The sequence below is a fragment of the Chelonia mydas genome, chromosome 24 (genome assembly GCF_015237465.2).
Source record: "Chelonia mydas isolate rCheMyd1 chromosome 24, rCheMyd1.pri.v2, whole genome shotgun sequence".
In the NCBI taxonomy this organism is placed as follows: domain Eukaryota; kingdom Metazoa; phylum Chordata; order Testudines; family Cheloniidae; genus Chelonia; species Chelonia mydas.
Window position 1 is genome coordinate 16,581,932 of NC_051264.2, and position 16,623 is coordinate 16,598,554.

The window sequence follows — 16,623 nt, forward strand, 5'->3', positions numbered from 1 at the left end:
TTGTCACGGAGTGTGGGGGAGTCCAGGCCCTGCACCCCTCTTCCTGGGATTCACTGAGACTCTCAGCCAGCCAGTAAAACAGAAGGTTTATTGGACAACAGGAACACAGTCCAAAACAGAGCTTGTGGGTACACCCAGGACCCCTCAGTCAAGTCCTTCTGGGGGAGCAGGGAGCTTAGACCCCAGCCCTGGGGTTCCCTGTGTTCCTCCACCCAGCCCCAAACTGAAACTAAACCCCCCCAGCAGGCTCCCTTCTGCAGCCTCCGTCCACATTCCTGGGCAGAGGTGTTACCTCCCCCTCCCCCTCCTGGCTCAGGTGACAGGCTCTCAGGTCTCCCGTCCCCAGGGCACATTCCCAGGGCAACACTCCCCCCTCCCTGCTGCTTCACATCGTCACAATAATCACATGGCACTGATTGACCAAGACAGAGATCAGGGCCCATTGTGCCAGGGGCTGCCCAGACACACAGTCCCTGCCCCGAGGGGTTTAGAACATAACTAGCCCAGGACACCATTATTATCCCAATTTTCAAAGTGAGGAAACTGAGGCCAGACAGATGCAGCAACTGGCCCAACCTCACCCACAGCATTTTCAGTGGAGCAGGGACGAGAACCCCGGAAACTTGAGTACCAGGCCAGCACCTTAGACACAAGCCCCGTCCCTCCACTCTTGCCAGCTGCTGCCCCTGAGATGGAAAATGCTCTCCATCTGTGAAATGAGTTGGCGGGGGCTCAGGCAGGGTAGAAGAGAGACGCTCTGTGGCTGTGAGGTGAGCGGCTCTCTTTCCCCCTGGGGCAGTGGGGTTTGGGAGGGGGCAGGCTTTGGGACCCGGCTGCAGAGGACTCTGGGATACCTCCCCACAATGCAGCGCTCCAGCATCTCGAAGGCCTAGTTGACTCCACCCTGAGTCCGGAGCAGGGAGCAGGAGGAGCAGGGTTTTGGACACAGGTTTCCCATGTCCAGGGTCCAGCCCTGGGCTGACCCCTTCCCCGCTTCCCTCCTTGTTGTGACCGCCCCCGCACTGGACAGGCCGGAGACGCCCAGCCTGGGCCCATGGCGCGAGGGGGCTATTTCAGCCGGAGCTCAGAATATTCCGTGGCGGGGCCCTCGGGAGGCTCCCCCCCTTTGCGCTGCAGCTTGGAGAAGTCGATGGAGGCGTAGTGCAGCTCCTCCGGCTCCCCGGGGCCTAGCGGGCCCTGAGCCGCTGCAGCCCCGTCCTGGACGCCTTTGGTCCGGCGGGCGGCTGGAGTCTTGTGATCCTGGATGAGAAGCAAGGCAGAGACACCAGGCAGAGACTTGCAGCCACCCTGCTGCGCTGACTGCATGGGCTGCCCCCGGCCTGGTGTCCCCCACCCTCCTTGCAAATGCATTTCCTGCATCGGGCATGCACTAGCCAGAGGCGGGGGGGGGATTGGGTGTGTTTCACACGCACTGCATGCGTGAGCCGGCACCAGCTCGGTTAATGCCTCCCCTGCCTCACCCACACAGGCCACGCATTCGCAAGACGCATGGGGCGCGGGGGGCGGGGGGGGTTGCATTTTACACATTGTGCATGCATGCACCGATCTCCTGCGTCTTGGGGCAGCGCCGGTTAAATTAATGCATTCATTGCATTGCCTGCACCAGCCACGCATAAGCCAGAGGTTGGGGTGGTGTGCCTTTTATACCTTGTGCATGCGTGATTTGATCCCAGGCAGCTCGTGATGCATTCATTGCATTTTCTGAAAGGTGCAACAGACACAGAACACCCTGCATGCACTGTCGGGGGGCCCAGGCTAGTGGCAGGGGTGCGTTTCTTGCACTGGGCACGCATGGGGCGTTGGGTGCCCTGGTAAAAGCCTGGCTTATAGTTCTGCATTCATGCAGGGGGTGGGAGGGAGGAGAAGAACTGGAGGGGGGCAGAGACGGGGTGGGGAGGGAAGGGCAGGGGGGCTTGGTCCCCCGCTCCTCCCAGATACATACCATGGGGATGGTGGTGACGTTACCATAGATCAGGCTGGCATCATCTGCCTTGTGCTTGGCCAGGCTCCCGTTAGCCGCCTCCCCGGCCTCGGCGCTGGGGGCCACCGGCTCCTGGCCCCGCAGCCTGTGGGGAGACGGATCAGGACGGACTCATGAGACCAGGGCAGGGGTGTATAATAGCCCCATGGGGAGGGAGAAAAGGGGGACACCATTATGGGAGGCTAGAGCGCAGGGGACTGGGATAGGCCAGGGAGACGGGGTGGCGGGGATCTCACAGGGGGGCTGGAATAGCCCTGGGGAGATGGCAGGGGATCTCAGCGGGATCTCGGGGCGGGGGCAGCTGGGGGTCAGGGCGGGAGGCGTCAGACTCACTTGATCACACAGAGCCCAAGAAGGAAGATGCCGACGGCGACCCCCAGGCCACAGGCCACCCCGATGCCCAGCAGATTGCCAGGCTCCTCCGCACCTGCAACAACACACAGCACGGGGCACGGCTGGGAGAGAACCCAGGCGTCCTGGCTCCCAACTCCCCTGCCTCCAACTCCCCGACCCCACCCTTCTTCCAGGGCGGGGGACAGAACCCGGGAGTCCGAGTGTCTCACCTCTCTGCGGGGGGCTGAGTTCAAAGTGCAGGGCGGCGTAGGTCCCGTGGGGGTTGGAGCCGAGGCAGAAGATCCGGGGGCCCCTGTCCCCGCTCCCCGTCCAGCTCAGGGTGCTGACGGCCTCGTCCCCCTGGGCCCACGAGCTGACCTGCAGGGTCCCCCACGAGCCGTTCCCAGCCAGGGGCTCCCCGTCCACCTGCCACTGGAGCCGGGGTGGGGGGTGCGAGCGCAGGGAGCAGCTGCAGTTGATGCTGGGCCCCTGGCGCTGACAGGACGAGTTCAGCCCTGTCCCCTGCCGGGGGCTGTCTGGGGAGCACAGGAGATAAAGGGAGAAATTAATAGTCAGAGAGAGAAACCTAGTGTCAGGGAGTCCTGTGGATTAACCCTACTAATGCCCAGGGGCAGGGAGTCCCATAGATTAACCTTCTAATATCCAGTACCAGGGAGTCCCATGGGTTCTTCTGTCCTGGGACGTCTTTTCAGCTGGCTCCTGGGAACTGATCTGGCCCCATCCTCAGCCAGCTGCGCTTCACACCAACCCACCTGCTTCTCCACCCTCAGCCTCGGCGCTCACGGCCCTTGTAGATGGCCCACGAGTCGGTTCAAGCCTCAGCTGCCCCCCTTGGGGCTGCCCTTGAAGCAGCTAATTAACTATGGCACATGGGAGGTTGGCTCTGTCTCCGGTTAAAGGGGCCAGGCACCTGTGACACCTGCTAGAACTCAGTGGCGAGGAGTCCCACAGATTAACACTGCTACTCTCCAGTGTCAGCGTCCCAGGGCTTAACCCGACTCACACTCGACGAGCAGCTGGAACGTCCCCTGGGCAGAGCTCTCCTCGTTCCGGGCCCAGCACCCGTACAGCCCCCCGTCCTCGGCCGTCACGTTGGGCAGTTCCAGCTGCAGCTGATTCTCCCTCGTGGGGCGGGCGCCCTCGACGGCTCGGCCCCGTGTCATCCAGTCCAGCACAGCGGGGGGGTTGCTGGCGACGGAGCAGAGGAACCGCAGGGAGTCGCCCTCCCGGGCTGTGAGTTGTGAGCCGTTCGCCACCAGGGTGCCGGGATCTGGGAACAGGAATAACACAGAGTCACTCGCACCCTGAGCCAGCCAGGCCCTGCCTGGGGGCTGGATCGCGGCCAGCACCCCGTAGAGGGGGAAGGCCGCATGCCCCTTGCCCTGCCCCCTAGCGATACCTTGGAATAGTTGGGGGTCGCTCCTGTTGGCTCTGGAGACGGTGATTTGCAGAGTCCTCTCTAGAGCTGAAATACCCACGGCAACGTATTAGATTGGAGAGCATCCCCCACTGACCCCCCCCGCCCAGCGCCCCCCATGGATCTCCCACCCCCCCCGCAACCCAGCAACCCCCATGGATCCCCCGGCCCCTGCAGCACCACCCCCCTACTGCCCACTTGCCCCACCCCCCAGCACCCCACATTGAGGCCCCTCTGTCTCGCCCAGCACCCCCAAATGCCTTACACTGCACGTGGACACGCAGGGCCCTGCTGGCCGACCCAAAGGGATTCTTCGCCCAGCACCGATACTCCCCAGCGTCCCCTCTGCTGAGATTCGGCAGCTCCAGGCGCCCGGCCCCTCCCTGGCCGGGGCTCAGGGACTCGTTCCCCTTGGCCCAGCTCAGGGTGGCCTCGGGTCTGCCCCCAGCCTCACAGCCCAGGCTCAGGGAGTCGCCCTCCTGGGTCTCCAGAGACACGACGTCGCCCTCAGCTCCCCAGGCATCTGGCACTGGAAGAGACGAGCAGGCGGGTTTGGTCCCCCCAGAGATTCCCCACCAAGGAGCCAAGACGCAGAGTCACCACTGGGGTGGGGCAGGGGGGCTGGTTATGCAGGGACCCCTCGCCCGGCGCTGAGACCTGGCCCCTCTGGGGTGGGCGCACAATCTCGGTGCCTTGCCATGGCAGCAGGTCTCCGTCGCAGCGATCGGTCCCTAACCCATCTCCTGCCCGCTGCCCAGCGCCCCCTTAACGCCACCCCGGGCTCTAGAGAGAGGGAACCAGGCCTGCTCCCCCCACCACTGCCCCCCACAGCCCCGCGGTTCCTCGGGCTCTCCCCTCCGGGCACGGAGCAGCCTGGCCCGGCTGAGCTGGCGCCGGGCCCGGACCGCGGGCAGAGCGTGACTCGGAGGCGCTCGCTGATCCCCGGGGCTCGCAGCGCGGCCTCTCACCGGGGCGTCCGTTCCTGGTCAGGGTCCCGGTGACATTGGGGGGGCCGGGCGGGTCTGTAACACAAACCAGAGAGGGGGGATCAGGGGGGCTGGACAGCACCGGGGCGGGGGGTCGCTAGTGATCCCTGAGCCTAGACAGGGACCCTCGCTGTGAGCTCAGCTGGGGGACGGGAAGGTCCCTGAAGTGACACAAGCCCCGTGGGCGGGGAAGGGAAGCGACAGACCCGACTGGGCGCGACCCAAGAGGCGCCGGACGTAACCCAGGGGCCGGGTTAGGGCCAGGGGGAGCCAGAACCAAGGGACCAAAACCGGTGGGTCAGAATTCAGCTTAATTGGCGGAGGCACTAACGAGGGGCCGGGCTGCTCCGACCTGGGGACTGGAGCGAGCGTCACCATCTCGCTGCCACCGTCCGCCGGGCGCCCGGGTGTTCAGTGTCCTGCTCCCCAAACGTGTCCTCCCCAGGGCGGGATGGAGCCAGGGGTCTAAATAACCCCGGTCCCACCCCCGCCCCAGCCACCACCAGGGTCGTCAGACACCCCCCTTGTGGGTCCTTTGCCTTCCCCCCTCGGTTCGTCTCTCCCCAGCCCTCTCCTTTGGCCCCCGGGCTTGGCCGGCCAGGCCTGGGTATTTTGCAGCCCGGCTGCGCCCAGAGGGGCCCCTGAAAGCGACACCCGGAGGAGCCGGACGCTGGTGCCGTCTGGCCAGGCCTGGCAGGGTCCGTCCATGCTGCCCTCAAAGCCCCGTGGCGCCGCGGGTCCGTTGGGTTGGGCTCGCGGGGCTCGGGCCATTTAACGGGGGTTTGCCCTGGGGCAGGGCGGGTCGAGGTCTCTGGGCACCGACCCTGGAGCGTGTTTAGTGCCAGACAGCGACTGGGTCCCGTTAACACTCTGCCCCATAGAGAGCATCCACCGATCCCGGCAGAAAGGGGACGGGGTGGAGGAGAGGCGGTGGGACAGCACGGGGGGATCTCGGGGGGAACTGGGGTGTCTGGTGTGAGGGGGGGAATCCCAGCAAGGGGGGACTGGAATAGTGGGGTGGATCCCAGTATAGAAGGATTCTGGGGGCAGGTCAAGTCGGGGGTAGAGAGGATCCCAGAAGAGAAGGGCCTGGGTCATGGGGGTGCGGTTGGGAGCGGGGAGCCATTGCCAAGTGGGGCAGGAAGGGGTGAAGATCCCAAGAGAGAAGGGGCTGCAAGGTGTGAGGGGGAAGGGGTCTGGAGTAGAATTGGCTGAGGGTGCATGGTGGGGGGTGGGGATCCCAGCACAGGTCTGAGTTGGGGGAGGGCCTGGAGGGCAGGGCTGGGGAGCCCAGGGGGGTGGGGATCCCAGCAGGGGGGGCTGGGGGCCGGCATGGAGGGGCTGGGGGGGTCACTCACAGCCGACGTGTAGCCGGATGGTTCTGCGGGTGGAAGGTCCCCATGGTGGGCGGTAGGTGACTGTGCAGACGAGCTCTTTGCCGTGGTCCCCCAGGGCGGGTGTGAAGCGCAGCGCGGAGCTGCGGGCCCAGGTGCCGTTCGCCAGCAGGGCTGAGACGTCCCGGGCTGTGTAGCTGAACGGCCCCGTCCAGGTGACTCGGGGAGGGGGCCCGGAGCAGCGCCCGGGGGCCGTGCAGGTCACAGTCACCGGCTCCCCGGCCAGCTGCGTCCCTGGCAGTCCCCGCGCCGGCGAGATCTGGATCTCTGGCTCCTCCGTCAGCCCTGAGACACGGGGAGAGGGGAGAGAATCACTCGGGGATACAGGGCCTTTCCCCTCTGGGGGCGCCGGCCCCAATCCGGCCCCAGGCCAGGGACTGGCTCAGGGGGGCTGAGGAGCGGTGACTGCGGCTGCTCTTACCTGGCACGGAGATCTCGAGCGTAGGGTGAGCGTGATACAGATTTGGGCGGTAATTGTATTTAAAGTTTCCTTTCTCGACTCTAAGGAAATATCTCCCCACATCCGTCCATCGGGCGTCATTGATTTGCAGGGAGCAGTCGCCACGTGCCAGATCCCCCGCCAGCCGGAACCGGCCCTGGGTCTCGTGAGACACCCACCAGCTGGGGTCACTGCTGGCCACTGGCGGATCCTGGCCCACATTGGGCTGATCCTTGTACCAGTATCCGTAGAGCCGGTCCCAGGGATTGTCGGTGTCGAACGAGGCTGGGTACGCGAAGGTGCAGGGGACGAGAACGCAGAGACCCTCCTGCACCGACACCGACTGCGGCAGCGCCAGGGAATAACCAGACTCCAGGGACAGGGACCCTGCAGGGGACGGAGAGGGATCGAAGTGGGAGCCACAGAGAGCAGAGACCAACCCTGAGCTCCCCCGACACCTCTGCCGGTGCCCTCACTCCCGACCTGCAGCCCCCTGCGAGCCCAGCCCTGGGTCCTCAACCAAACCTCACTCCATTTAGTTTCCATCCCTCCCTACGTCGAGCCCCCTGCCCGCTCCCTGTCGCTCGGTGCCCCCTAGCACCACACGAGGGCATTGGGCTCCCCTCCCCCTCTGGCCAGTCTCCCTTCCGTGGCCTGGGACAGACCTGGCCCTGCTGAGCGCGGGTTCTGCCCTTCCCCCTGCACTGGGGCTGCAGGTGCTGCTTACTTACCCCTCCAGAGCAGGGCGAGGATCAGGACCCTCAGCGTGGCTGCAGGGGGGGCAGGACCCCCTTCTCTCCAGGGGGGGCCCTGAGCCGGGAGCTCCCGTTCCCTGGTGTCCTGCTGTGGAAGCAGTTCTCTGCCCATGGCTGGGGCATCGGGCTGGGACAGACCTAGAGACAGACGGCGGGGCGGGGGAGGGGAAGTGTGAGAGCAGAGGCTGTTGTGGGGGGACAGATCTGCCTGGGGGACCATCAGTGCTGCTGGGCTCTGCAGGGGGCTGATCTGGGGCTGCTGGCAGTGCAGTGACCCCCCCAAATCAGCAGATGGTCCTGAGAGATGGTGGGCTAAAAAAATCCTTAGTTTGGTGACAAAACCTGAGATTTTTTCACTAAGAATCACGAGATCGGCCAGAAAATTCCGAGCTGGTGAGAGAAGATGGTGGGAAGGCAGCGCTGCTCAGTGCCTGCTTTGCTTCCATCTTCCCACAAACACCGACACACGAGCGGGCGGCCAGCGAAGTTACCACGGACGACAGAGGGGAAGACGTCAGATCGGGAGAAGGAAAGAACCCGTCAGAGATGTTCCGACTGATTTGAATGAATTCAAATCAGTGGGGCAGGACACATGGATGCCAGGGGAGGTCAGAGAAGACGGGAGAAGGGCTAACGGGGTGGCCATTTTTAAAAGGGGGAAAAGGAGGAGCCGGGGAATTATAGACCAGTCAGCCTGACCCCGACACCTGGAACGCTATTAGAGCAATGTATAAAACCTTCTATTTGTGAGGACAAAGGGATGATCACCAGCATGGATTTGCCAAGAACGAATCCTGCCAAACCAGCTTGATTTCCTTCTTTCACAAGGTAACTGGTTGGTGGCAGGGGGAAAGTGGTGGACATAATATCCCTGGACTTCATCAAGGCTTTTGACACCGTCGCACGTGACATTCTCATAAATAAGCTGGAGAAGACTTCTGAAGGAACTCAAATGTGAAACTGCAGAACAACTAACTGTTATTTGCGCTATCATTTAAATCAGCTTCTGTACCGCCGTTCTTATGGAGAAATGTGGGCTCAGTGGAACTACCATTAAGTGGATACGTAACTGGTTAAAAAACCACAAACAAGGAGTAAAGACATGGGATTGGAGGGAGGTCCCACGTGGGGCTCCAGAGGGATCTGTTCTGGGTCCCGTGTTGTTTAACATCTTTATGAATGACCTGGATGTAGGACTAGGGAGCAGACTGATCGCATCTGCAGATGACACAAAGCTGGGGGGAGTTGCCAACGCTTTGGAGGATGGAGCTAAAATTCTGAGGGATCTTGATAAATTGGAGAATTGGGCTGTAGACGAGACAATGAAATTCACCAAGGACAAATGGAAGTTGCTCCACGTAGGGAAGAAAACCAAATACAGGATGGGGAAAAACTGGCCGGGCAGCAGCACCGCTGAGAAGGAGCTGGGAGTTGGGGTGGATCACAACCTCGACAGGAGTCAGCAATGCGATGCTGCTGCAAAGAAAATCAAATGCAATTTCTGGTTGCATTACCAGAGGCAGAGCATGCAAGTCCCGGGAGGTGCCAGTCCCGCTCTACTCGGCGCTGGCTAGGTCTCAGCCAGAGGATTGGGTCCAGGTTTGGTCCCCAATGTGTAGAAAGGATGCAGAGAAACTGGAAAGGATCCAGAGGCGAGGGAGAAAGATGATCAACGGGATGGAACGCAAGCCCGAGGGGCACAGCCTGAAGGAACTGGGCGTGGTTAGTTTGGAAAAGAGATTGGGGGAGGGGGACATGATCACGTTTTTCAAATACTTGAAGGGCTGCCAGAAAGAAGCTGGAGAAAAGTTGTTTTCTCTGGCCCCAGAGGGCAGGACAAGGAGCAACAGGTTCAAACTACTGCAGAGTTGATTTTTATTAAATCTCAGGGAAAACTCCCCAGCTGTGAGAGCAGCCAGACAATGGACCAGACGCCCAAGGAGGTCGTGGAAGCTCCTTCACTGAAGGGTTTTGAGAGGAGGCTGGACAGCATCTGTCTGGGATGGGTTAGACCCAACAAATCCTGCATCTTGGCAGGGGTTGGACTAGGTGACCCCTGCAGTCCCTTCTTACGCTGTGGGTCTGTGATTCTAGGATTCGCTAATAAATCCCGAGATTTAATATGAATGTCATGACAACCCCCCTCCCGTAAATTCGCTGATAAATCCAGAGGTTTGCTTTACAATTCCTGCAATTGGCTAAAAATTGTGATTTTTTCTAAGAACCCTGAGACTGGCTTTCAAAATCCACAGATTTGTGCTTTCTCTTTGCACACCCTCTTTTCTGCAGCCCGTTGGCTCATCCCCCCACCACAGTGCTGGTGTCACCCCCGCACGGTGAATGGCTTGCTTTTGCAGGGACCCCCTGGAGCCAGATGGCCTGGGTGCGCGTAAAGCATCCCCGGAGGGTGGGGGGAGAGTGCAGAGAGCTGACGGCTCCCCCCTCTGCAGCCAGGGCGGGGCACTAATGCTGCCCCCCGTGCCCCACAGCTGTCTCCCCCGCTGCTCCTCCTGCAGCTGGGACTCTCCTCCCCCATTCTTCGGAGAATGGGAGGGGCCACTCCCCCCACCCTGCCACACTCTTGTGGGAATAGTTTGGGCCACTCCCGCCCTCCCAGTACTCACCTGTGAAAATGGTATTGGCCACTCACCCCTTCCCCCCTCCTCACCTGTTAATGTGTTTTGGGCCGCTCCCTCTCACCCCTCCTTTCCTTTTAAAATGGTATAAGCCACTCTCCTCCTCCCCCTTCCCTTTCTGTGCAAATGGTACGGGGCAATGGCCCCTCGCACCCCCATGAAAATGGTACAGGCCACTTCCCCCTTTGCCTCCCCTACCTAAAAACTCCTCTCAGCCCCTGAGGGAGGAGCTGTCTCCCTCCTGTAGCAGCTCTGATTGGCTGTCCTTCTTCAGGAGGCGGGGCAAGTGGGCAGGGCAGCCAATCAGAGGGAGGTTCCCCTTCTGCGCAAAGCGGGAGGTCTGCAGCTTTGGGGACGGTCACTGGTGCAGTGAGCTGGGCGGGTCTCAGCCTGGATTCCCCCATGGCCCATGAACCATCCTCTGCCAGAGCAGGGTGGGATGGGCCCTGTTGCCCAGGGCTGGAGGGGCAGGGGCTGTCCCCGAGAGATCCAGCCACCATCCCCTTCTCTGGGGCAGGAGCCTCCTCGGGCTTGAGGGGCACTGGCAGAGCTGTGGGGGCAGGGCGCCCGGGGCTGGGATAACAAGGGGCTGCGGGTCGAGATTGAGGGGCACCCCAGTCTTCACAGAGCATCCAGCTCCCTCCCCCACCCTAGTTCCACTCACCCCTAGGCTTGCAGAGGGGGGCCCAGCGCCTGGCTCTCCGACCCTGCAGCCCGGGTTCCCCAGGGTTTGTGACTCAGAGCCTGGGGAGGCGGCATGCACAGGAACATGAAAGCAGAAGTGGGTGCGGATGAGGAAGCAGGGGAGCTGCTCTCTCAGAAACCCCAGCACCAGCATCCTGCCAACTTCCCCTCCCTCTCGCTGGGGCTGCCCGCGGCTTCCCTGCAACAGGGGCAGGCTGCATATTGCTTGTGGGGTTGGAAATAGAACCCAGGAGTCCGGGCTCTGAGCCCCTCTACGTCCCACTCTCCTCCCAGAGCCGTGGATGGAAACCGGGAGTCCTGGCTCCCAGCACCCCCTCCTCTGAGCATTAGACCCCACTCCCCTCCCAGAGCCAGGGATAGAACCCAGGAGTCCTGGTTATCTGCCCCCCATCCCAGCCCTATCCCTTTATTACTGCGTTTTCCAGTCCCACAATAATATTTGAACGCTAGCAGCTCACACCTCTTATCGTACTGAACACGCTGCAGAAACTAATCACTCACCTGGCGCTGAGATGCGTCCGCCTCTGGGGTGGGGCTGCTGGGAACAGCGCACTGGAACCGCAGATGCCCAGTTAGGACGGCTAGCCAATCCCGACTACAATGGGAAGAGCCGAGTGCGTGTGGAGACCTGCCTGGCAGGGAGCGGGTGCGAGTGTCAGAGCGAGGGATGGGGCAAGATGTGAGATTTCAAGACAGGAAGGGGAAGTCAGTGTGTGACTCTGGCCCTAGAACGTCTTGCACAAGCCAGTTCCAGTGACTGGAAATCTCAGTGCCATCAAGGGGCACTGGCTGGGGGTGGGAGGTGACAATGGGACCCGGGGTCCTTCCCCTCTAGGGTCTCTCAGCAGGGGAGACGCCAGCAGATTGGATCCCCCCCCATTGAGCACACATGTTTGTTTTCTGTCTCTTGGTTCCTCAAACGCCTCCCAGGTCCCGGGTCACTGAGTCTGGGGATTCCCTTGTGATGGGACCCGGGTCATCGGCTGGATCAGGAGAGGCAGCTGGATTCCACGGCCCGCCACAGACTCCGTCCTTCGACTTAAGAGGTGAGATGCAGCTGAATCTGGCCTGGGTCCTGGGGGCTGTTTACACAGGGACCTCTCCCCAGCGCTGAGATGTGGCTGCCTCTGGGGTGGGGCGGGGGGCTGTTTACACAAGGACTCCTTGCCCGGTGTTGAGGTACACAAGGGTTTGGGGGAAACCTATAACTAAAAGAAACACAGCACCCCCTAGGGGCATTGGGACCAGCCCCAACGGCCAGGCCCACGCGAGTCTCCCGCCCCAGCCAGACCTTGGCCCGCTCTGCCCCAGGCCAGGGGCACGTCAGCTCCCCCCGCCTGCGTGTGGGCACCGGCGGCTGTGCTGGGAAGCTGGTCGCTGAGCGGATCTTTCACAACAGGAAGTTTCCAGTCGGTGAGTTTGCTCCACCTCCGGCCGGTCGGCCCCAGTTCTGGGCTGAGTGAGAGCCACTGGACCTAGTTTGGTGGGTTACATTCTGCCTCTGGTTAATCCCCATTTGGTTTCCGACTCTTTTTAATTAGCTGCCTGGGAGGTTTCCCTCGGTTGCTGTTAAATAGATGCCCCACCTGGAGGTGGCTGCATCTCAGCGCCAGCCGGGCAAGGGATCCTTATATAAACAGCCCCCACCCCAGAGGCGGCCACATCTCAGTGCTGGCTGAGGGGCCCTGTATAAACAGCCCCCACACCCGACCCCAGAGGTGGCTGCATCTCAGTGCTGGCCAAGGGATCCTTGTATAAACAGCCCCCACACCCCGCCCCAGAGGTGGCCGCATCTCAGTGCTGGGCAAGGGATCCTTGTTCATTGCATTGAGCTCAGTATTTGACTCATGTGCTTTTCCTGGGTCTTGGGAATTACCAGGTTCAGAGGCAGGAAAAAAAGAAATTCTCTGGGAAACCTCGAATACGCCAGGTCGAAATCGAAACTTGACATAGCTGATAACATGGAGATCATGGTGACTGGGGTCCGTTCTTTTAGCGATATTGGAGGCAAAGGGTTAATTACCAGCTGGTATCTATCTATCTAAATAATTCAAATGTATGTTTTTTTCTGTGTCCTGAAGATATTTCAAAACATGGGAGGGGTGTATCTGTGTGTGTGTGTTAGGGGGATTGAAAAATGTGGGATATTTTTTGTGAAAAATACCTAGCCAGTGAATTTTTACCCCAGGAATCATTAGTTTTAAATAGCCAAGATCTCTGTGAAACCTTTCTAAAAACCAAAAAATCCTGTGATTAGTTTTTAGGAAAGGGAACATTTGCGCAAAACTTTTATTTTAAAAACAATCTCTTATGCAGTGGGGGATTTTGTTTGTGTTTTCCATGAATACTTTGTGTGCCTCAGTTTCCCTGTGTGCTGTGTGTGTAACGAGGTGGTGGGAGAAAGGGATTGTGGTTCCAGAGGGCCAGGTGTGATGTCACCTGGCAGCCGGGACCCAGGACAATGGCCTGGACATTATGGACGTTAGCAACTGTGATCTGGAGGCCCAACCCATCTTGGGAGCCGGCCGGTCTTGGCCAGTGGGAGGATAAAGGGCGGAGGAGAGAGAGCCCCAGTGACCTGACCAGCCGGTTCTGGCCAGTGGGAACAAAGGACAGAAGAGAGGGGGCCCAGGTGACCTGTTCGCCTGGGACCCAAATTTTGGAATATCCTACAACATCCCAAATATACTGCTGTGTTCCTTGAGCTCCATGAAACGTTCTTCAGCTGACTGGATTGCACAATCTAGCACCTGGTTAAAGAATTCAACTTTGAATTGCAGTTTGGGTCTCTTATTGGCTTATCCCGTGCCTCGTAATCAAAATGTTTTCTTCTTCGGTGACTCTTGTATTCTTGAATGGGTGGGAAAATCGCTTCAGTGTGAAGTTCCTCTTCCAACTTCTGGGCACTCTTCAGAACCTTTTGAAATCCCTCATCTGACCGGAAAGATTGTGGGTGTGACTTTGCTTTGTCCAGTTGTTCCATTGCTCCGGATATATCAAGGTCAACACCTTGGAGTCTCTTGCTTACAACATTTATTTCAAACAGTTTGTCATGCCACAACTCTAAGCCACACAGAAATTTGAAGTTATGTGTGTTTCTGGTGATTCCATTTCCCTCTGCCACTGTTCTCCCATGAACAGTTCCTGTCATAGCATTATCCTCCATAATGGCAACTATGGCATCATCTCTCTTCCCAATTTGGTGTGTGATAGGCTTTAACGCCTCCACTCGACTTTCCCATCGTGTGGCACTCAGTGGTTTCAGTGTCAGAGAGGATGTTCCCAGATGTTGCTTCAAAATTTGCCATCCATGAGTTGATGCAGAGAAAATACACAGATGCTCTGAATTACATTAAAAAATTCAGCAGCCTCTCTAGAAGCTGATGCTGCATCACTGACCACCAAGGTCAATGAATGAGAGCTGCATGGGACAAAAAAAGCTGGAGGGTTTAACTCTCGGATCCGTGTCTGCACTCCTCTCTTCTTTCCTCTCATGTTGGCACCATTATCGCAGCCCTGACCTCTCCTGTCAGCTATCGCAATTCCCATATCTTCCAGCTTTTTAAGAAGCACATTTGTCATACCAGCTCCTGGTATCATTAATTTTAGACAATGCTCTCTGACAGTCACCATTGCAGGGACATTTTCACTAGGTTCTGTGGTTGTTACAAAACCCACCATTAAAGTCATTTGTTCCGTATGGCTGATGTCAGGTGTGCAGTCCACAATAACAGAGGAATATCTTGCTGACTTCAGATCTGCCACAATCTTCTGTTTGACTTTTGTTGCCAGTAACTGGATGATCTCATTTTGAGTTGTTTTTCCAAGGTAGTGGTGTGTGTACATTTCTTGGGTGGTGACTCTTCTTAGATGCTCCTGGAGAACAGCATCAAACTCAGCCCTCAGCTCCACAGTTTTAAGGAAGTTTCCATTGTTCGGCACATACAGCTGATCTGCAGTGCCACGCAGGGCTAGGGTTTGGGTCGCAAGCATTCTCACCATGGCAATGAGCCTTTTCAGAACATTTTGCCAGTAAAGAGACTCTGATGCAATCTTCTCTTGATGCTGATCATCTCTGGTGGCCTTTAACCTCAGTCTCATCTCAAGCTCTTTCCACCTATGGAATGCTCTCTGCTGATTTGCTGCCTTCTCGTGGCACGCCAGATTTCTAGCCCAATTTTTCCAGTCCTTTGTTCCTGTAGAACCCAGTGTGGCTGGAACATTAGACTGGAAGAGTTGGCAACAAAAACAGTATGGAGCATTCTGGGTTTTTGAGTACATAAGCCATGGCCTCTCCACTTTGTCACCATTTGGGGATTTCACGCCAGTAATGTGTTGGATGGAAACTTCTATTTCCATTGTCTTTGGGGAACATGAAGTTTTTCACTTGCTGTGGCCCGTGCAGTACCAGGAAGTCCCTCAGGCTACTGCTCAAGTGGGTCCACAGTCCTGGATCATCTAGACTCAAGGAACTAAACTCAGCAGCAGCTGTTTCCTTGCGCCTCCACCACACTCTTCTCTGATCTACACTTTTCTTCAGGACTGTGCCTGGTTACATCCATTGGAGATGGAGATATGGATGCTGCAGTAGCTGCCAGGTCACCTGCACTCTGACTGACTGGAAGATCAGGCCTCTCCTCACCACTCACATCCTCCCTGGGGCTGGAAGGCTCACCGTGAACATTTGTGTCTATGTCTCTCAGGAGAGCTCCTTCCTGCTTAGATAGAAAAGCTTCCTTTGCTTGCTTTCTTTTTCTGAATGCTGCCCCAGAGGGGCGTTTTCTTCTTTCACTCATGGCGGCTGTTCTGGGCCAGCTAGAGTGGCTCTCAACACTCAGTTGAAGGGGACAATTAAGCAGGCTGGTAGCAGGGCCTGAGTGAGGGAAGATATCAGCGTCTTAAGGGCCTAATGACAGGTTTCAGAGGAGCAGCCGTGTTAGTCTGTATCCGCAAAAAGAAAAGGAGGACTTGTGGCACCTTAGAGACGAACCAATTTATTTGAGCATAAGCTTTGGTGAGCTACAGCTCACTTCATCGGATGCATCACGAAAGCTTATGCTCAAATAAATTGGTTCATCTCTAAGGTGCCACAAGTCCTCCTCTTCTTTTTAAGGGCCTAACTGGCTCCTACGACTTCAGCTGACGGCCTGTTCTCCTCAAGTGGGTCCAGGGAAGCAGCAGGGAACAGGAAGCTCCCTGAGAAGCTGGGGTTAATCAGTCCAGGCTCCGGGGGTGCTTGAGAGGTCCATAAGCGGCTCCTCCTCTCTCTCCCTGCAGCTCCTGCTGCTTTCTGTTATTGCCCCTCACCTTTTCTCCGGCCTCCCTCTTCTGTCTCTTGTGCCCTCCTCCCTCCAGCCCAGCACTCCCCCATCTCTGTGCATCTCCAGCAGAGAGAATACAGATGCACCAGCAGCAGACACAATTTTCCACACTCTGAGTCCTAGTGTCCCCGCCCCACAGCCTGGCACCTGAGGCGGCTGCCTCAGTTTGCCTCATGGTAAGGCCAGCCCTGAGGGCAGGGGAGGCCCTCAGAAGGAACTGTGGCAATTGTAGGGGCAAAGAGGGGAGACACAGTTTTAACCCTGAGGCGGGGACAGATCAAAGGAATTTTGGGGGGAAGGGGGATTATGTGGGGCTGTAAGGATCTGCTTAATCTGTCGGGGGCACTGTTCCCCCTAAGCTGTGGGCGTGTGCGCACGCACACCGACCCTAAACCCCGTGCACACGGCGAAACACCGCGCGCACAAAAAGGTGCACAGAAGCACAACGATTTGCACAGAAGAAATTTTTTGCCTGTCAAAAATTAGAGGGAACCTCGGTTGGGGGCAGGAGATTTACACCACCTGGGACTTGTAGTGGATTTAGCCAATTGGGTGCGTTTACTGGGAGAGACGCAGGACGGGCAGGGCTGTACCATCCCTACGGGGATAGCCAC

At 58.5% G+C, this 16,623-nt stretch overlaps 1 protein-coding gene across 4 annotated transcripts in view; it reads right to left on the reverse strand.

Moving 5' to 3' along the window:
• Positions 1-352: 352 nt before the first annotated feature.
• The window catches only part of LOC119564091 (sialic acid-binding Ig-like lectin 16), a 45,550-nt gene continuing 29,279 nt past the window's right edge, over positions 353-16,623 (reverse strand). Inside the window, exons 1-12 of one of the 4 annotated variants that reach the window (XM_043535174.1) lie at positions 10,648-10,949; positions 7,324-7,485; positions 6,575-6,979; positions 6,118-6,438; positions 4,742-4,795; positions 4,039-4,302; positions 3,756-3,821; positions 3,360-3,626; positions 2,566-2,871; positions 2,336-2,429; positions 1,964-2,087; positions 353-1,260 (exon numbers count right to left, since the gene is read on the reverse strand). In XM_043535174.1, coding sequence (XP_043391109.1) covers positions 1,069-1,260; positions 1,964-2,087; positions 2,336-2,429; positions 2,566-2,871; positions 3,360-3,626; positions 3,756-3,821; positions 4,039-4,302; positions 4,742-4,795; positions 6,118-6,438; positions 6,575-6,979; positions 7,324-7,459 — 2,229 coding nt within the window. In that variant the 5' untranslated portion in view covers positions 7,460-7,485; positions 10,648-10,949 and the 3' untranslated portion in view covers positions 353-1,068. Of the gene's footprint in view, positions 1,261-1,963; positions 2,088-2,335; positions 2,430-2,565; positions 2,872-3,359; positions 3,627-3,755; positions 3,822-4,038; positions 4,303-4,741; positions 4,796-6,117; positions 6,439-6,574; positions 6,980-7,323; positions 7,486-10,647; positions 10,950-11,189; positions 11,328-16,623 lie in introns of those variants that run through there. The other 3 variants (XM_037882742.2, XM_037882743.2, XM_037882744.2) reach the window with 3 other exon arrangements.